This window comes from Myiozetetes cayanensis, unplaced genomic scaffold (assembly GCF_022539395.1).
Source record: "Myiozetetes cayanensis isolate MyiCay16 unplaced genomic scaffold, myiCay2020 scf1, whole genome shotgun sequence".
Lineage (NCBI taxonomy): Eukaryota > Metazoa > Chordata > Aves > Passeriformes > Tyrannidae > Myiozetetes > Myiozetetes cayanensis.
Window position 1 is genome coordinate 71367946 of NW_026086604.1, and position 21164 is coordinate 71389109.

The 21164-nt window shown below is 40.8% G+C and overlaps 2 protein-coding genes across 5 annotated transcripts in view; both read left to right on the forward strand.

The window, feature by feature from the left end:
* Window positions 1–6320, forward strand: part of MARCHF6 (membrane associated ring-CH-type finger 6) — a 46355-nt gene extending 40035 nt beyond the window's left edge. For all 3 annotated transcript variants that reach the window (XM_050311078.1, XM_050311087.1, XM_050311070.1), the window contains exons 25-26: window positions 881–1016; window positions 3280–6320. In XM_050311078.1, the coding sequence (XP_050167035.1) occupies window positions 881–1016; window positions 3280–3370 (227 nt within the window). In that variant the 3' untranslated portion in view covers window positions 3371–6320. The remainder of the gene's footprint in view (window positions 1–880; window positions 1017–3279) is intronic.
* Window positions 6321–11177: 4857 nt separating this feature from the next.
* On the forward strand, window positions 11178–20434 carry ROPN1L (rhophilin associated tail protein 1 like). Of its 2 annotated transcripts, XM_050320155.1 has the most exons (7): window positions 11178–11215; window positions 12280–12317; window positions 13252–13409; window positions 15442–15565; window positions 15736–15897; window positions 17921–18096; window positions 19997–20434. In XM_050320155.1, exons 3-7 carry the CDS (start codon window positions 13279–13281, stop codon window positions 20058–20060), a joined length of 657 nt encoding a protein of 218 aa, XP_050176112.1. In that variant the 5' UTR covers window positions 11178–11215; window positions 12280–12317; window positions 13252–13278; the 3' UTR covers window positions 20061–20434. The 2 variants fall into 2 exon arrangements, with proteins under 2 accessions (XP_050176112.1, XP_050176103.1); XM_050320146.1 differs by lacking the exon at window positions 11178–11215 and having other exon boundaries at window positions 12191–12317.
* Window positions 20435–21164: the final 730 nt, after the last annotated feature.

A 21164-nucleotide genomic window follows, 5' to 3' on the forward strand; every position in this document is an offset into this window, starting at 1 on the left:
GTGGAAATAACATTTCAAGCTCTAGGTTATTTAAAACCAACCCAAATAAACAAATAAAAAAAGCCTCACCAAAAAAAAAAACCCTCTATTCTACCAACACATGTAAATGCTAAAGGATTGCTGTGTCATCTTAAAAGTGTGGCATTTTTTTTAAGAAATGCAATACGTTATTCTGACTAGCTACATCAGGAGTATGGGACTGTAACAGCAAAAATATAGGTATCTATCAGCCTTTAATTTTAGTCTCGCTGGGAGCTATACTGAGCTGAGGCCATCTTTTTCTGACCTGTCAGATTCTAAACAAAGCTTAGAACAGGTGAAAATACTGGGTTTGTTTTGAGCTTTTGATAGTATTAGAATAAAATGTAAATTTTAAACATAGAGGATTTTGTTTTTAGACTTTCTTGTCTCCTCATAATTAAGGGAAATAATTTTATTAGAACTGGGATAGATGAGCTTTTCCATCTACGGTTGTCTTTTGATAGTTAGTTTTGATGTTAACAATATGTTAAGGAAGCCCCATTTTGTTCCTCAACCTCTCACTTGAACACAGACTTCTATTGCACCAGCTTTTTCCTGATACGAGGTAAGTCAATAAGCAAAGAAGTCAATAAGCAAAAAGAACTTATAAGCCCTTTTCTTTTTTTACTGTGGATTTTCAGTGTGCTAATGGAAAACTTTCCACTTTAGTGCTTCAGATTAAAAAGAACAGCAGCTGTCACGTCACGTTGGATCTGTGGGATAAATGGACATGTAATTTATTTAACACTCCTACTGAAGTTACAGTATAACAAAAAGTCTAGAAGCGGGTGGAGAAGCAGAAATACATGAGTTACTTCAGCAATATTAGATCACGTAAGGGTTGTGTCTTGTTTTGTAGGAGTTACCGCTGAAATGCAAAACCTAGTTCAGCGACGGATTTACCCTTTCCTGCTTATGGTGGTGGTTTTGATGGGAATTCTGTCCTTCCAAGTCCGCCAGTTCAAGCGCCTTTATGAACATATTAAAAATGACAAGTGAGTATATAGTCTGGGTTTTTAAATGTTTCCACTTTAAATCGTGATAACTTCAGATTGAATTCAGGTATTGTGACTAAAAGGGATTTTAGGAAGTCTTCTAGACAAATGACCCATTGAGACAAACCTAAACTGTTCTTGGCAACTGTTTTATTTATGGTTCAGGTAGACAAACACAGGAATAGACTGTCTTTATAAATGGAAGACACTCCTCCATGTCTAACATGAATGTATTTTACCACAAATGAAGCTGATTGCTTGTTTGTCTCCTCCTTTGTAGTCTTGAGGGACTAGTCAATGTTATGATTATGATACACCTGGAAGTAAAATCATGTCACAATCTACTTCTCATAAAAACATTTCTTCAACCTTTTCTGCATAACGGTTTTTCATGCTCCTTCTACTCATTAGTCAAATTAACCTGTTAAAGAATGTTCAGTTGATTTGATAGAGTTAGTCCTTACCAAATTTTGTATGGTTTTTTTTGTTTTTTTTTCCCAATAATTATTACTCTGTATTACTCAGATGCCTGATAAAATTATATTTTTCCCATTGTTTTCTGGTCAGCCTGCTGTTGTGTTATCCTTGTTATCTTATTTTTTTGTGTTATCCTAATTACCTTATGTGTTAGTTATTTTAGAAAATTAGCAACTAGTCTTCCTAGGCTTCTTTTGTATTGAAAAGGAATAAATGAGTTTGTTGTGTTCATGTCCTGAGTTATCCTATAACAGTTTTGCTTTCCAATGGCTACAAAAGGAGTCAAACCTAAAATAAGCTTCTTTGAATCTTAAATGTTAAGTGACTGATATGTTGTTTGGTATAAATGTGAAATTAATAGCATCTAGAAATATTGAGAGAGTTGTAACTAAATTTAAACTCTCAGCAGATGAATTTATATTTTAGAACCTCTTATCTGATCAGATGATTTATATCCTGTTCCCCATCTGCCTTCCTAGCATGTTCTGTAATATTTGGCCTCCTATAGTATGTATACCCAGTGTTTGTATTTACAAATGGGTTTAAAGTTAAATAGTGTCTTTCAGGCAGAAAGAGTATTGAATTGGAACTTGCATTAATGTTACAAATTCCTTTCTTCTGTAAATAAGACACGTAAATGGCATACAAAGCTATAAATATATATATGAGTGCAAATTACTTCGGTATCACATGAGCTTATTAAGTTTTATACTCATCGTTGTAGACAATGATCTTGTTTCAGGAGGTAAGCAAACATAGTCATACTAGTCACTAGAGATCTATGGTTTAGAAATACACTTATATTAAATCTTTCATGTAAAAAATTTTAAAAGCATATTCAAGCTTTTGTGAAATTCTAGAATGTACAAAAAATATATGATGGTTGTTGTTGTTTATGGTACCATGAGACAAGGAGAGGTGCTGAAAAAGTTTCTAAAGGAAGTGACAGGTTTTAGGGGAAGAATTCATTGATATGTATGGCTCTTGTACATGTAGAACCAGCAAGCAAATACAAAGCATGGAAAGGAATTTAGGTGGCAAAAAGTAGGAGCATGAATCAGTGAGCTACAGGAAGTAAGGAATAACATGAAAAGTACAAAAACTGCTAAGCTGATGAGATGGTGTGATGTTGAAACAGGATTTAAATAAAGGAACCTCACACCCCTTAAGCTTGACATGGGATAAGCTTAGCATTAGGATAGTTTCTTTCCCTTTAAGAAAGATAAAGCCACAGCAAAAGTTCTTTCTTTGCAATATTTACTTTTTTTCAACCAAGGTGTTTTTCATTGGAGCCTTGCTTAGCTTTACTGAGTGCATGTTCTGCGTTGTGACAGATTCTCTTTTGAACTTAGAAGAACCTCATTAGCCCTTTCATTTCATTTTATATCAGAGTTGTTGTTCCAGATGTTCAAGTGGAAGAACTCAAACAGACACTGCAAAGATGCTCTCAAAAGTCTCCAGCAAAGGGCCCGGGTATATAAATACTGCAAACACACTCCTTATATTTCTTATCTTCATTTAGTTTGTATACGTCTGAATTGTATGACTACCAGTGTTAGGGCTGTAAATACAAACCTGTACTGCCTGTATTCTATTACAAGATGGTTGAATGTTGAGAAAAAAGATGAGGGTGGTTGAAGTCAATTAAGGAGGGGGAGGGATCTCTTACAGAATAACATTTACTGAAATTAGAAAGCTACTTCTGCAGAAAAGGAGATAGAGTGGATTGTGTTACAAAATGCTTTTAACTTGTGTTAATTTCTCACTGTTTTTCCTGTAATCCCAGGTACCTTGTTGGACAACGACTTGTGAATTATGAACGGAAGTCTGGTAAACCAGGCACATCAACAACTCCACCTCAATCTTCACAAGAATAGATGGTCATATTAAACATCTTGACCTTTCCTTTGCCTTTACATGTCCTTTTTTCATAGACTCTTCTCATCTTTGGATATCTCTCCCAATAATACTCTCAGCAGTGTTTTGGCTTCTGTTAGCAGCATCCAGATAGCAGTTAAGGCTTTGTTCCTTATCTGCATTTTCTGATGTTATAAATGCTGTCTGAGATCTGTATATGTGTAAATAGAAGTATCCTGACACCCTAAAACCTTGGATTAAGAAGAATGTGCATTGTACATCTTTAAAAAGTATATTAATTTATTAAATCTAGTTGTCACTTTATTTTGGACTGCTGTTCTGTTGACAATGTGCCACAAAGCAATAGTGCAAAGAGGCAAGATGTTTTTATAAAATTTGGAGCTTACTTTATGGTGTTCATAACAGTTCTTATTGTAGTAATACAGTATGATTTTTCATCAGTGGAAAGGCCACAGAGAATATGAAAAGTAAATAACTGTCTTACAGTCAGCAATGAAGTGGCTGTGGTGAGAACATAATGAACTATGTATCTTGCTGTCCAGTCTTTTTTATTATTTTGTATAACACCAAAGCTGTTGTACATTTTTCTATTGCCTGATTGTTTTTCATGTGTCAGAGTTTGTAATATTGTACAGTTGCTGTTAAATCAAGAAAATATTTCCTCTTCTGAGAATTCAGATGTATTTGTTGAGGCTCAGCTGGATTTTTCTGTTTGGTTGAAGGGGGTGGGTGGATATTTGCTTTGGGATCAGGATTTTGTGAATTGAAACAGTAAGTAAAAATTTACTAAGGCTAGGTGATGGAAGCATTTAAAGGTATCAGTGAAAGTTAGATAGGTTCACAACTTAAATTGTAGCCAATTTCTTATCAATAATAGAATTTTTCAGGGCCTCAAGAAAAGGGATGAACATTAAGTGATGTGCTTGTACAGCACAAGGAACATAGTGTAAGCAACATCCTGACCTGGTCCTTAGTTAAAGAACTTGAAATCTTTTTTGTATGAGTTACCAAAGTTGAAAATTGTAGTATGAATTTTGTATTGCACAATTACTTAAAAAAAAAAAAAAAGGCAAACCCAACCAAAAAAATTCTCTCAGAATTGGTCACTGTGAATTTTTATGGGAATAATATTGAAGGAAGTGATTTATCATGTACCATTTATTTCCTGAGGGGCAGGGAAATACATATGCTATTAAGCAGGCAAGGAAAAGTTAGCGGATATCTTTGCAAGAGCACAGTCAAACAAGAGCCACCAAATCAATTCTGTGTTATTTCTATATGTAGATAGAGTTCTTTTACAGTAATGTTGGGGGAGGGGCTTATGTAGATAAAGAAAATACATAACAGTATCACAAAGCTTTAAGCAGCATCAAATCACATGCTTAGATTGCAGTATCTTTCCTAAACCAATGTGGGAAATGTGAATATCCATTGCAGTAAGGAGAACATCAATTTAAAATTTTAATTGCTATTCAGTACACTCTCCTTCAGTATTCTGTACTTAACCATGTGTGTATATAATTAATACTTGAGAATCTGGCAGGTGCTTTGAAAGTGTCATCTCCTTTTATTGATGTTGCATCTCAGATCTGACATGTTTTGAGCTAATGTGGTCCAGGCTGTGATGGTGGTAGTTCATTTTTTTGGTGTCTGGACTCGTGTTCTAAGGCAGTGAGAACAAGCCAAATACATCTGAATCTAGTGGCAGGAGGACTGGGCTGTCACTATCAGATTCATACTATTTTACAGAATTACTGTTGTACTGATGGTTTTGATCCACAGATATTACCCTTTGGAGTGATTTATTTGGAAATTTCCAGTGAAATGAAATCAGGAAAATAGCATAAATATTTTTCTTTCATTCACTGTTGCTGAGTTAATGCTAAATTGAGTATATATTCCCCCCATATATTTTTGATGTGCATAAATATTGCATTTGACTATTTACAGTGGTGTACATTGTGGGACAAATATATTTTCACAATAATAAATTCACTGATAACATACATTCTTACTCATGCCAAGATTCTGTCTTTGACATACCTTTCACAAACAGTTCCAAAATGGGCTTGTCACTCAAATATTGCAAGCACTACTGTGCATCATGCAGAATTTGCAGTAGTGTGGTACTTGTAACTTTGTGATTTTATCCAGACAAATTGGTCTTAATATTAAAATTTATTAAGAAAAAGCCTTTGTGCTGTTTCTTATCAGTTATTTTACAAGTCATTAAAGAAAAAAGAGAATTGGGCCAATCGTGCAATGTGATCTGTAGCTATTTTGATTAGCTTATTCTCTCTTTGTTATGGAGAACTGGTTTCAAATGCAACTGTTATGCTGGCAGGCATGAAGTTTGTTTCCAAAACTGTCCATTGTGAACTTTAGAAAAACCTCATATTCTTACCTCCTTATTTTTACATATTTTGGGATAGAATATGGAGGTTGTATAGAACAAGAATTAAATAACAGTACTTTTTTATTGTTTTAAACTTCAATGGTTTGCCTTATTGTGCCCTGAGTAGTCCTCTGGCATAGAAACATGATAGTAAGCATGTAAGTTAAGTGGCTGTTACTGAGACAGCTGTACCAGTGGCTTCCATCTGTTCTAGAGTAATACAGCATGCTGTGGGCTTATATTACTCTTCAAGTGGAAAAGACTCTGTGTGTGTGTGTGTGTGTGTGTATGTGTGTGTGTGCACACTCTTTTACCCAGGTTCGGGTTGACCTTGGATGTTGAATGGAGGGGTTGGAGGTGTGTACTGGCTTAATTGTATCCTCTTTGTGGTGTCGAGAATCTAATGCTGTTGTTAGTTCCACAGGCCTTCATCCAAGAACTGTCGGGATGGCTCTGTAGCTATCTTTTGCTTACTGAAAAAATTTAATTGCAGCATGGCTTTGACTGTTTTTACACAGATTATTTTATATTGATTAAAAATAGTTAAAAATCTGCATCCCTTCTCTGACTCCCCCTTTTCCACTGGGTGAAGCTGAAGTTACTTTGTTTTGTTTGAGGGTCCTCTGGTTCCTGTAACTGCTTTCAGGCTGTAATTTCCTTGGCAAGATGCAAGCTCCAACACAATTACAGTACTCACATCACTTTTCAGCTGAGTGTATTAGTTCTTTCCTTGCCTCTTCCCTAAGCTTGAGTCAAGATCTTCATAAAAGTCTGCACAGCAGCCCCACCGTTCTGCAGAGAACTCTGTAAAAAATACCTTACAGTGCACAAATGGGTGGTTTGCTGATTTCACTGCCTGGCATGCTGATCCATGTCATTTTGTTTCCTTGGATTTCACTGTCCATTTGTTTACCTCTAGATTGGAAATTCTTTGTGGCAGGGTCAGTGTTCTTGTTCTGCTGGCCTTGGGAATGGGCACTGTACAACCTGGGCAATGAGTGAGGCTCTTAGCAGAAATTATTATCAAGATAATAAAAACATTAAAAAAAGGAACTGAATCTTGGTAGCATAAGGAAGTTCAGGATACAAAATAAAGGAAACTGTCTTCTGAAACAGATAAGGAAACAACTTTTACGAAGCATAATGGTAAGCTAGAGGTCTCTTACTCTGGTATTTCTTAATTAGATTAATTAGAAATAAAGAATTGCATATTTAGCAACAATTTTATTTATGGTTGTTTCACAAGCTATGCTGGTATTAATTTCTTCATTTAGAAGTCACCATAAATTGAGAAATTGCTGAAATCAAAGTTACTCAGTAATGGAAAATGTTAAAAGCTTGTATTTCCAAAGGTCAAATACCGATCCAAAATAAACTAGATGTGTTGAATTCAGGATAGTACTGAGGGATGGAGGAAGGGCAAGATTATTTCACAACTGTGCACATCACTTTTGCTGCGTATCTCCTTACCTGCAGTTATCTCTTACCTATTGAGTAGTGGCCAATGCCGAAGCTGCATAGGCATTTCCCACCCACCCACCATGAAGAGAAATCAAACATCTGGAGTTGTCTGACATCAGTTGGGGGAAAAGGGGGTGGTACTTAACATTACTTGTCTGATTCACCACAAAATCACTTGGCTTTCGAGGGCTGTGTTCCTGGAAAGTAAGACTAGAGAGAACAGAAATCCTTGTTGCTTACAAAAATAAAGAACACTGCAAAGCTAATTTCTTTATACTGGATAGAATTTCTGTATTAGAACCCAAATAGTGCCAAGCTGCACTGGCTTGCTGTGTTCAGCAGGTGCAAATTACATAAGTGGCCTGCTGAAGTCCAATAAGGAATGTGCTGAATCTAAAAATACTGCTGGATTAGAATGGAGTGTACATGGGTGTCGTGTTTAGGAATGGTATTCTCCAATTTAGTGTTCCCACTGAAACCACCCCATGCGCTGCTCAGCACTGCTCACTCACTCCTGGAATCAGAACACTGGGATATTTTGGCTACTTGTGAACAGGAGGCACGGAAGCAGGAAGCAGCAGCAGAATTTCTAAGCTGAAATTGGGCAATGCTACTGTAAAAGAACATTTACGTTCATGGATATACTTTTAAATGCTCTTTGTATAAGAGTAATTGGTAAAATGCATGGGACGGAAGTACTCAGTGTATAGCAAGAATCTGAGATGCTTCTTTTACTGAAGTTACACTTATGTTCTTATTGCCTATATCTTCGTGGAATTTGATCAACTTTTTCTGAACAGAAACTAGGCCTTACTCCCTTTATAGCTTTGTGCCGAGATTTTCAACTGGACCCTTTCTGTACCTTTCTGATTGTTTTTTTCTTGTGCTTTGCTGAAAGGGTTTTGTTGACCCTACAGCCACAGTGCTGATCTCTGTAATCCTGAGTTTCCTTAAACAACCTTGCATTAATCTGCAGATAATTAACATCTCTCGTCACACCACTAACCCTCAAAACTGAAGCTGAAGCATCCCTCCCTCACCTACTTCTTGATCTTGTTAATAACTTACCAGTTATCTTGGAGGTTATTCCACTCTTTGTTATGCTGGTTTAGTCCTCTTCCTTTTACATCCACAAGTTACAATGATCTCTAAGTAGATGTTTTTGTGTAATTACATGTGAAAAGCATGCTACTTTTAGCTAAAAATGACTTCCCAAAAGTATAAATGACTTCTTAAAAAGAATACCATCCCAATATGCCAAACTTAAGCCAACATGAATAATTATGCATTCTTTCTGCACCATTAACACAGGACTAATGAATAGTATATCTGGCACTGCTTATAAGTCAGGAGGCTGAATAGTAAGGATGCTCATAACTCACGTAACTGCAGTTTTTTTGTTGCAGTCCCCTCCATCCCATCCTATTTCATCCCATCCTCCCTCTGTAGTTAAATATGTGATAGCTGGGGTCAAAGAAGAGAGGAGAGCAGTGCCCATGCTTCGGTTTGTGCAAAAAGCAAGGACTGTATTGTCCAGAGTTTTGCTTATTACTTGATGCAGTATGCCTTGTTAATTTTTGTTACATGTAAGCATTTATACAAAGATTAATTTGGCCATGCCTTTATAGATTAAGCATGTTCTGGAGCAGCATGTGATTAATTGGTATCCTATTTTCTAGTTATTTTTCACTTTTATATGGAAGTTTTAACCTCTTTTTCCAGTGGTTTGCAATTCATATAAAATAACATGTTTGAAAAAGACATGGTTTTTCTTTAAATACTCACAGGAAAAATTCCATCTACATGCTACTGTTTCCCATAATATGGTATGACAGCTTTATCCATGATTTCACTACACTGGACCAAATCACTGGAAGAACTGAGGATATGACATTTACTTTTTGAGCATTTTTAGGGTAGTTCCAAGTGTGTCCAAGAACTGCAGATGACAGAGAATATGAAATTTTTGCTGTTTATCTGTTATCCCTAGGCACCTTTGAAAAACTGCATTGTGAAATGAGTTTAATTCCACTCTGTAAACTGCTGCAGGATAATGTTTGCTGCATGTTTTTCTTTGCCCTGCATAGCCTTACATGTTCATGTGGGGATATAATGTAGATTAAAAAGGGCTTGCCTCAAATAAGATTGTGTGCTTCTGCAGTAACTATTTGGCCTGTTTCAAGCACAGAACACCCAAGTCTCTTTGGAGCAATGGCTTCTGAAGGCTTTCTGAAGCAGATAATCCTATTACCAAGTTAATTTGAGTGCTCAGGCTACTTACAGCCCATGTTAGAGGGAACAGGAGGGGCATTGCTTTATAACCAAGAAATGCGCTAGTGTCTTTACAGAGGATGCCATTCAGGTTGCCTCTGAACCTGTGCAGTGGAAAGAGGTCTTATAGCTGGCAACCACGACTTGGAGGCAGAGAGGGCACTGAATTCTTGTTGTTCTGAAGTGGTGGGGGAACCCATGCTGCCTTGTGGTGCCGGATTTGGAGCAGAGGGTGCTGAGAAGCAGCTGGCACTGGCTATGCTGCTCTCCGTAGTGGCAGACCTTCTGCAGTGCTGCTGTCTGGAATGTCCAGAACCATGGAGGCTGCCCAGCAGAGGTTGCTTGTGGCTGAGCTGCCCCTGGAAGTAGCAGCTACTGCAAGTAACGGGAATTTTAGGGGATACATTGCTCTGTGTCTACTTTTCAGCCCATTCAGCATTTGTTCACATCTTATCCAAGCCAGGAAAGGAAGTATGAGAATGCTAAATACAGGATGGACATGCCACCCTAACTAACTCTGCTCACCTGGCAGTGGATCCTCATGGCTGTGGGGCATGCAGGGATCAGAGGGCTGCAGGGAGAACAGGCACTCAGGGACCAGCCACCTCCCTATGGGCTCTGCCCGTGCTACAGTACTGAGGTGTTCACAGAATCAATTAGGTTAGAAAAGGCCTTTGATATCATGAAGTCCGACCTATGACCAAACACTACCCTGCCAACTAAACCATGCTGGCTCTGAGTGCCACGTCCAGTCTTTCCTTAAACACCTCCAGGGCTGGTGCCTCCACCACCTCCCTAGGCAGCCCATTCCAACATCTAATCACCGTCTCTGTGAAGAAATTCTGATGAAGAAATTCTTCATTCTTCTTAATGTCCAACTTGAACCTCCCCAGGCACAGCTTTGAGACCATGTCTTCTCATCCTGTTGCTGGTTGCCTGGGAGAAGAGGCCAACCCCCACCTGGCTACAACCTCCTTTCATGTTTTTAGACAGCAACAACGTCACCCCTAAACAACCTCTGCTTCCTCAACCACTCCTTCTAGGACATGCGCTCCAGACCTTTCACCAGCTTCACTGCCCTTCTCCAGATTCACCCCTGAATTGAGGATCCAAAACTGAACACCGTATTCAAGGTGTGGCCTAACTAGTGCTGAGTACAGAGGAAGAATCACTTCCCCGGTCCTGCTGGCCACACTCTTTCTGATAGAGGCCAGGATGCCACTGGCCTTCTTGGTCACCTGGGCACACTGGTGGCTCGTGTTCATCTGGCTGCTGACCAGCACCTCCAGGTCCTTTTCTGCTGGGCAGCTTTCCAGTCATTGTGCTCCCATCCTAGCCCGTGACACTGCATGGGTTTTTTGTGGCCAAAGTGTAGAACCCAGTGCTTGGTCTTGTTGAACTTCATGGCATCATTCTTGTCCCACTGATCCAGCCTGCCCAGGTCCCTCTGCCGAGCCTTACTACCCTACAGCAGATCAACACTCCGACACGGTGCCATCCGTGAATTTGCTAATGGTAGACTCAACCCCCTCGTCCATGTTTTTTCCCACGTTTAAACAAAACAGGGGCTGCTCTTGCACTTTAAAAGCACGGAGGCTCCAACCCTCTCTCCCCGCCCGGCCCCCGCCTTACCCCGCTCAGCGCCCGGGCCTCCCTCCCGCCGCGGCCGCTCCCCCCGCGTTGCCGGGGCAGCGAGAGGGGCCGCGGAGCGGGGCAGGTGAGGGGCCGTGCCCGGGACTCCCCCGAGCCCCGGGGCAGCACCGGCGGGACGGCTCGGCCGGGGCCGGCATCGCCGCGGCGGTGCCCGGGTGCGGGTTGGGCTCCCGGCGCTCTCTCCCCACAGCTCGGGGCTGGGGTCCCCGCGGCGCGGCGCGGCCAGGCCGGCCTGCCTGCGGCTGCTTGTCGGCCTGGAACACCTGGGGCCGGTGTTGAGTGCGTGAAAGGGAAAAAAAAAAATAGAAAATAAGAGCTAGTAGGAGGGGAAAGAGTTGAGCTGAGCTTTGTGTTCAGCGAGAGTAAGCCCCCACCATGCACCCGTGGTGCAGGGGTTGCCTGACCTGGCTGTGTGTTTAGGTACAGGAGGTTCCCCTTGAACATCGAGAAACCCTTTTTCACTGTAAGGATGACCGAGCACTGGCACAGGTTGCCCAGGGAGGTGTGGATGTGTTTCAAAACCCGCCTGGACATGGTTCTCGGCAGTCTGTGTGTACGTGGCCCAACTTGAGCAGGGGGTCGGACCAGGTATCAGGTAACCTCTGAGAGGTCCCTGCCAGCCTCAACCCTTCTGTGAGACTCTGTGATTAATGGCTTACTGTAGAAAAGCAGTTCTTGCACTGGTGTTTAGTTTGGGGGTTGGTTGGTTTTTGTTTTGTTTTGGGTTTGTTTGGGTTTGTTTGTTTGTTTCTGATTTTCTTTTTACTCTTTTATTTGGATGTTTCCCAAGGGGACATATACACACACACACACATGTATTCCTTCCTCTAGTTTTTTCTGTTACCTGGAAATCCTCACATTTTTGCATTCAGCTTCAGTTCCTTGGCTAGAGCTGTGTTTTTGAATCATTACTGAACGTGTGTGATGTGTGACCAGTATGGTAACTAAATGCTCTCTCTGAAGTCTGTCTCTGATGCAAATTTTCTGCGTTGGAGTGGTGAAGATGCTGTAGTGTGTCTGCATTTCTCCAGAAATAAAGTTCTAAGTATGGCTTGATGCTCAAAGGAGCTGTGGGTCACAGCAGTCCCATTCCTCCATCACTGACTTATAATTTTTTTTCCAGTGCAGGAAAATTCACATGACAGGGAGAGAAAGCCACCTGCCAGGTAGTCTTATTTTTATCTTAAAAATTAAAATAATATAAAGGGATAGAGGATGCTGTTATATTGATTCCTTTCTTGATGCTGTTGCTTTCACTGCTCTTCTCCTCCACAAATAACCAATGTGATTTCAGTTCTTGTTGCCAAATCAACTTAAATAGGTTATGGTTCGTCCTTGCAATGATGGGAGAGATTTCCCACCAAATGTGCCCCATTTCAAGGAGACAAGTACTATACAATAACCTATCTCTTTCCCTTCTTTTGGATCCTGGGTGACAGAACTCCTTGCAACAAATGTGTTACATCCTGAATGAGACAAATGTACCTGTAGAACTGTATGAGCAAAATGCAGTGCGTGGTTGCAGCATACGTGAATGTTTTGTTCATCGCTGTAGTTTTTTTGTGTGAAGTCTGCCAGGAGCACAAATTAGTAACTTTTTGCTACAACATTTTTGTAATACGTAAACACGGTAGAAACTTGGTCATCTGCATACTCTGGCTTCTATTCAAAAATGACAAGATTCTCCTTGGTGCACAGTAGTGAGTTGTCAGCCTAGCTAGCTTTCACGCTGGCATGTGTGGTGTGACTTGTCTGCACTGCCTGTTTTACAAATTTGTGTTGTGGTAGGTTTGAGGGGAAAAATTAGTTTAAAACTACCTAAAGATACCCATTAAAGTATTAGTTCTCCTCATCCAGAGCTGTGGTTGGTGTCCAACCTCCAGTGTTTTACTTGGTGTTGTCACTAAATTAAAGTATTTTAGAGAAGTGCAGTGCTCATCTGACAGATGCAGACCCTTCTAAGTCTGTCACCTCTCCAGTAGCCCCAGCTGTCGGGTCGGACAGGAGGGAGTTTGGGGACAGGCACTGTTCACCCACAAGTGCACACACAGTTTTTCATTCACGTTCTATATCTGTGAACTGCTGTTTTATTTCTTTCAGATCCTTGTGACTGAACAGAAGCCGACCATGCCTCTTCCAGAAACCATGTTTTGTGCTCAGCAGATCAAAATCCCCCCAGAGCTACCTGACATTCTGAAGCAATTTACTAAAGCTGCTATTAGGACTCAACCTCGTGATGTTCTGCAGTGGGCAGCTGCGTAAGTGTGATGTTCAAAGATGTCCCCCCATTGTATACGGGGACCTCTACCCCGTGTATAGGTCCCCCTATACATGGGGACCTACAAAGATTTTGTGGATGCCCATGTATAGATCTCTTCAACAGAGAGCTATACATGGGGGCCCACAAAATCTCACTGCTCCTGTTTACTGTACAGTGGAGCTGGATTTGAATATTAAATCAATGTGTATATACCATACACTCTGCTTTGTATTAATGTGGTAGGAGAACTTTTAAAAATAGTGCAGTACTTGATTTATTTTCTTCTTCCTTGAGGCTTTGGACTGGTTTATTCCTGGAATAGTTTGATTTCCATACAGGAAAATGAATCTTAATTTGGTTTTGTTATTACTTTTTCCATCTTAAAGACCAAACCCTTTTTGTTTGGTTTGGTTTGGTTTGGTTTTTTATCTCTCATGCAAGATTTAATTCTTGAGATTTAAAGGCAACATAGAAAATAACTTTCTAATTCTTAAGCTTGTTAGGTTTCTTCTTTTCCTTTCTGGGAAAAGTGCCTGAAAAGTTGCAACTTTTAAATTATAATCTATGTAATAAATATCTCACTAAAATGTTGATTTAAGATGTTTAAGGGTTTCTTCTTTAACTTCTATTTTTTTTTCTTTTACCCTAACTGCCCACTATAATTTTTCCTGTCCTGTGGTTTGTGTGGGCAAGCTCTTGAAAGGTATCTGTGACATGTTCTCATTTGGGGGGATTGGAAAATGTCTATACTGTGTACATGAGGGAGGGGAGGCTGTTAACAAAGCCAGGCTGGGGTCTGGCTTGTCCATAAAAAAGTAGAGACTCTGAACTTGAATTGCTACAGCTGCAGTGTCAGAGAAAGGATTGGGACAATCTTAAAATGGCATGACATTGCTTAGGAATGTGATGGAGGTGGGATGCAGCATACCTCTGGGTGATGGATGTGCAGTGAGCTTGCCCCAGCTGTGTCAGAAGCAGCAGTCATCAGGTAGCTGGAGCTTGCTGGGACATGGGGCTGGTGAGAGAAGGGGCAGTGTGGCACTGCCACAGCCACACCACCAGCCAGACCCCAACATCTGCCTAGAGAGGAGCCTGCACAGATGGGTAGGTGGCTGCTGCTGATCACACACACCTCTGGTGAGCAGAGCAAGATCCATGCCTGGGAGCCACACAAAGCAGAGCAAGGCTGTGGTTTCACATGTGCTGCCAGTGTAGTAGGATCGTCCTTGTGAATAAGCAGATGGGGAAATGGATCAGGCTGAAAAGTAGCCCAGGTGTTGTATGTACATACCTACCGTGCATCTCTTTCTACACAGTTACACCAATGCAGTGCTGCTTGCTGTGCATTTTGGCACAGCATGGGGTAGCGTGGTGGGTGCCCAGAGCAGATGAGGCAGGATGAGTGGAGAAACTCTTAAATTACACCCATCACTACCTGAACGAAAACTGAGTTTTCCTTGCACAGTTCAGACTGCTGGCCAGTTATAGCAGAGGTGGTTGCTGTTGAGGCTGTGCCAGCCTTATAATCAAAAGAATGTGCATCTCATGTCCTTTCTGCTCTATTTTTAAATTTCATTTTGAAACGGACAGAAATAGTAGAAATGTTGATATGAGAGGTGCAGCATTTTGGATAGTGTTTGAGGGGAATGTTTAACAGATGAGCAGTCAGGTGCTCCTCAGTCAAATTGGAAAAGCCTGCATTTGGTTTGGAAGTGCACTGTGATGTTAATAAATCACTCCCTGCCTTTGCCAAGAAGAACTGAGTGTATCATGCACAAAATAAGTTAAATGCCTTAAGAATTATTAGAATGTCATAAAAAGGAACATGTAAAAGATTGTGGTTTCTGCTAGAAAGAAAGATGCTATCTGAGCAGGGGGAGACAGGATTTATGCATGTGGGCACTTGCTGAGTGCTGCCATTCCTGCTCGGGAGCTTGCAGGTTCTTTCACTGACCTGTAAGGGCATTCACTTCTGTGCAGTTTGTAATGGCCTTTGGCATTGAGATGTGTTACTCTTCCCATTCACTCAGGTATTTTTCAGCCTTGTCAAAGGGGGAGCCCCTTCCTGTGAAGGAAAGGATTGAAATGCCTTCAGAAGCAGGAGAAACAGGTGGTAGTTTGACTCCTGGACTCCTCAAAGTCTTGCACAAAAAGGTACAAACTCACCTTTATCAAATGCACAATGCTACTGAGGAATGCTGATGTGTTGGAGATGGTTGGGTAGACTATCTTCAAATATTTGATGTATTTTGAGAAACTACTCTGTTCTTTGATTCATTCTAGTTTTCAGAGTTCTTACTGTGGTACCATGATTTCGTTTAAAGCTTTCTCCCAAAGGCATGGTGACTGTTGCAGAACTAAAGGAAAAATGGAAGCACTTGTGTTTGCCAGAAGAGCAGCTGAAAGCTATCCTGCAACTGGACAATTTTGGTGAGGAGGTGGAATGGATGAAGATTCTGGCACTTGGGTGCAGCGTGCTCGGTGGGGTACGTTCACAACAGGAGCCCTTGTATCTAAACACACATGGTTGTCTGTGATAATATATAAGGTCATAGAACAATTACTGCAAATGGATTTGGGAAATGGTGATATTGCTGTTGCAGCAGCTGGTAAAGTGGCTTGCATATTTACTTCTGTTCTCCATCAGATTTTAATCCTGGGAATTTAAACAGAAAGATGGCTAAGTCCTCAGTTGATTGGGATTGCAGTAGAAGAGTAAGAATGTCCGCAGGGAGCTCGTACCATGAGAGAGAGGATGATAGAGGAATGATGCTGATGGCATCAGTGTAAATGTCCATGGAGGAGAACTGGAGGGAGAAATTAAAACACTAATTTTTATTTGATTGTGTAGTCAATTAAATTTTCACAGCAGCAGTTAATGTTACTAAATCTACATTTAATTTTTTTAATGTCAGTAATAATATCTCAGCAGAACATTTCAAGAGAATGAAATACTATAAAATGCACTAAACTGATGTTCTTATAAACTATAATACTTCTAATGATTTCTACAGTAGGGAAGAAGAGGTATGAAAAAGAAAATACATAAAAAACAGTATTTTGTGACTGTTGCAATATCTGGAAACCCCAAATGTTTACCTGGCCTGGCAATGCAATTGTGTGTGTATATCTATCTATATTTATTTATTTCAACTGTGTATTTCTTCATTCCAGTCTCCTTCCTGACATGATCTTGTAGTTTGGGCTCTTTTCTTCATTTAAAAATTAGTAACAGCAACATTATTTATCTAAAAAAAAGCAACCAACCAAACAAAAAAATGGAGTAATGGAAGCATCATTATGATGGAGCTAGACATCCATGTCATCATTCTTTTGGATATTAAGTGAACGATTTGATTTGTCAACTACATAACAAAACCTAAACTTCATTTTCCTAAACCAGAGAGGAAGACACACACAACAAATTTACATTCATTTCCCACAGCTGTAAATTCTGGTCATAGTTGAACAGGGTCACAGCTGAAATACAAGATTAGACAAGTGTGAAATTCTTAAGAGCACCAGTTTGAAGTATCTTTTTACAAAGTAAACACTGATGTGTTTTTACAGCCTTGGGGAAATGACCACACAGGTAGCCTGTTAAATAGTCTTTCAAAGATGGCAAAATGGATGTGAATAATTTTGCTATGTTGTGAGAGAGAGACAGTGGCAGAAAGGGCAGTAGAGAGGTAGCAAAATGCAGAAGGTAAACTCCGCCATCATAGAGGCAGCTGCCTCTCCATCCACAGAGAGGCCTCCCAGGGGATGAAATACATTAAGTAAAACTGTTAAAGGATTATAAAATTACACTTCTCTGGCATGTGTTCTAGATCTTAAACAGATACTGCATTTAAGTATTGCTAGTCTACTGTTAGAAAATACTATCTTTTTACATAGTCATTGCTTGCTTTAAGTGAACTGAAATGTTCTTTAAATGCTTTTTGCCTCAATGCTTTTTCTGCTAACTACTAAAGTAGAACTTGCGTACAGATAGAGGAAACAGTAAATATCAGCTAAAATATTATCTAAAAATTATAGAATATGATATCACAATAAAAGTCATCAACCCATGTTCATTTTCTGGGGCTTGTAGATTTGTCTGTCTTAACTGCTGCAGAAAATTCATTTAGAACCATTGAGATAATAAATATACACATACACACACATATGTCTATCACTAGATATAGTGATGTTCGAGCTCTTACAGTAGCAGAACAGAGCAATTTGGCCATGTTGGAGAGAGGGATCATATTACCCCATGCAAATTTTAAACATCACAGGACTCTGGTATATTTTACTACTGTCTCTAGTCGAACTTTGTTATTATTTCTACCCTTGGACCTGCACTGGAGGGTAACTTTGGGGTTTAAAGCTAGATAATGATGATAACACCTTCATCTCATTTGCCCTCACTTTCAGTGGCTAACAGTGTGGATTTTGTTATAGTATGCAAAGGATGTTCATGGCTCTGATACTTTTCATCTCATTTCTTGACTTAACCCCCTGCAGTCCTTACTGAGTTCAATGAAACATGCCTGCGAAATCTTAACAAATGAGCCAGAAGGTGGAGCAGCTCCGATTCCCTTTGAAACATTCTCGTTCCTTTATTTGTATTTGGCCAGTATTGATGGAGAGATACCAGAGGATGAAACTGAAGCATTCCTCCACAAAATTAAAGAAGAAGCGTAAGTAGAAATCTGTGCATGGAATTTTAATGTATCGGTCACCTCTGAGTTCTCCATAAACCTTTAATTTCAGGTGAATAGTCTGTCTTCAGGCAGGCATGGCATAGCCATGATGTCAGGAATAAGTGTTGAGTAAGATTATATCAAAAAGTGTACATAGTTATTTTTTGTCAGCTTCATTGTTTGAACTGTTAAAAGATAAATTGTTATTTATCCATCTTTCTCTGAAATACTGAAGTAGCTGTCTGGTGGTATAATTTTCCCTGTAGGATGCAATTAAATAGAGGCATGTATCAGCTGTATATTACTGGTTCTGGAACCAGCAGCATCTTACGGGCTGCTCTTTTGATTTTATATAGGTCATAAACCAGAGAGGGAGAGATTGGCAGGTCTCTTATTTTATTCATAGTCACACATGGGTCACACAAAATACACTTGAACCAATTTAAAAAGATCCATAGCAGGCTTGTCCTCCAAGTGCTACCCGATGTAGCATGTTTGCGTACAGATGCTTACTCTTCCTACCGTCTGTCTGGAACTGGTCTTTCTGTGCCTGGTGGGCTGACCCTGGCTGAATGCCAGTTGCCCTCCAAAGCCACTCTGTCGCTCCACTCCTCAGCTGGACAGAGAAGAGAAAATATATGGAAGGCTTCTGGGTTGAGGTACGGGCAGGGAGACATCACTCAGCAGTCATTGTCACAGGCAAAACAGACTTGACTTGGAGAAATCAGTTTAATTTATTACCAATCCAATCACAGTAGGATAATAAGAAATAAAAATGAATCTTAAAACACCTTCCCCCAACCCTTCCCTTCTTCCTCCTCAAATTCACTCCCTATTTTCTTTCCCACCCACTACTTCAGCTGCACAGGGGAATGGGAATGGGGACTGTAGTCAATTCCTTACACATTGTCTCTGCTCCTTCCTCCTCAGATTTTTCACACATCCCTGGCTCCAGTGTGGGGTCCTCCCATGGGAGACAGTCCTCCAGGAACTTCTCCAACTTGAATCCTTCCCAAGGGCTGTAGTTCTTCACAAACTGCTCTAGCATAGGGTCCCTTTCATGGGATGCAGTCCTTCAGGAGCAGGCTGTCATAGTGTGGGTCCCCCATGGGGTTACAAGTTTGGCAAACCTGCTCCAGCATGGGCTCTTCTCTCCACAATGGCACAGATCCTGCCAGGAGCCTGCTCCAGTGAGTTTCCCATGGGGTCACAGTCTCCCTCAGGCATCCACCTGCTCTGGTGTGTCCTCTGTGGTCAGGAGGTGGATTTCTGCTCCCCTGTGGACCTCCATGGGCTGCCGGGGCACTGCTGCCTCACCCTGGTCTGAGCAACGGGCTGCAGGGGAATCTGTGCTCCAGTGCCTAGACCACCTCCTTCTCCTCCTTCCTCACTGGCTTTGGTGTCTGCAGGGCTGTTGGTCTCATATATTCCCACTCCTCTCTTCTCCAGCTGCAGTTGCAGTTTTTCTCCTCCCCTTCTTCAACACATTACCCCAGATGAGCTACCACCAGTGCTGCTGAGCTCGGCCTTGGCCAGTGGCAGGTCCGTCTTGGAGCTGGCTGGCATTGGCTCGAACAGGGGAGAAGCCTCTGTCAGAAGCTCACAGAAGCCACCACTGTAGTCCCTGCCTCCACTCCCCCAAAAAACCCTCTTGCCCCACAAACCCAGTACACTTAAGATTGCTATCAGCTCCATGTACATGGGAGCTCCAAAACACGAGCATACAAATGACCTGTTTCATTATTAGTTACCAGACTGACAATTTTAGTAAGAACAACCTTTTAATCACATCACTTTTGCTTGCAATTCATATAACCCTAAATTGTATCTTGTCCAGCACCCTAGGATTTACCATGTTAAAGTGCCATTCTAAAACACTTGGTTTATTCCTTTCCAGGGACAAACAATCTGGCATGGTGCTGATCAGACACTTTCTGCCACCGACCTTCATATTTTATTAATCAACCCTACTCTTCAGCATGAGGTGAGAGGGAATAAAAAAAGGAATAAATAAATTCAAGAAAAGAATTTGTGTTCAAAGTAAAGTACCATAATTTGCACATTCCAGTACAACAGGATCCTCTTCTCTGGCATTTCCTTTTCTTTGTCCCACTCTTGAAATGGCCCCTTAGGGGATGTTTATTGAATACATGGTTATATTGTTCTCCTGCCTCACAAATACCGATGCTTAGACCTGGGGACCATCCCTTCACTTACCCGCTAGTATTGAACAAAAGTTATTTTGTTCTGGATCTTCCCACTGATACTTTGTAAGTGATTGTAAGAAAAGAAGTAAAACACAGAATTAAATTTAGAGAAGACTGGACAACTGTAATTGGAGTGTTTCTCATTATGCTTCTGGTAGCACTGACTTTGACTCTTACATAAATACAGCTGGTCTTTTGACTACCTTGTTTGTGTGAGCAGCCTTTATTTAAATAAACTGTTTTACCAAGCCCTACTGAAAAAGAATTTAATGAGAACCCTGTGGCTGAGCTGCTTAACAAAACCACCTCAAGATCTGCAATGGTTCCGTATTGTTTTCCCTCCAATTAGGACTCTTTCAGAACTTATATATCTTTTTTCATTATTAGATGAACTTGTCTAATTAAGAATCTGTTTTAAAATATGTCCTGTTTTCTGACATGAAAAGCTACTGCATTTCTTGGAGCCCCTGGTGGTCCAGTGGTAAAGGCGCCGCGCTATCACCGCGGAGACCCGGGTTCGATTCCCGGTCAGGGCCACTCCCGGGCAGGTGGGGCTCGTTAGCCCTTAAAGGCAACCCACCTACGTCCTAAGGACCTCGCTGCCACTGTCCAAGCTCGCTTGGCCCCGGCAGATGAACCTTAGGATTAAAGGGTGGGCTCAGTTCCGCGCACACTGTGTCTCACCTAAAAAATCCAATGCGCAGGCTGGAAGGTGGAAAGACCTTCCCCGGATCTTCGCTCGCGAAGACTGGCCATTATTATTTTACACTTAACTGTAGAAATACCTGATGTATGAAACAGGATATTAGTGACTACAATAAAACTGGAGAGATTCCCTTTGATTGAGAAGGCCGAAAC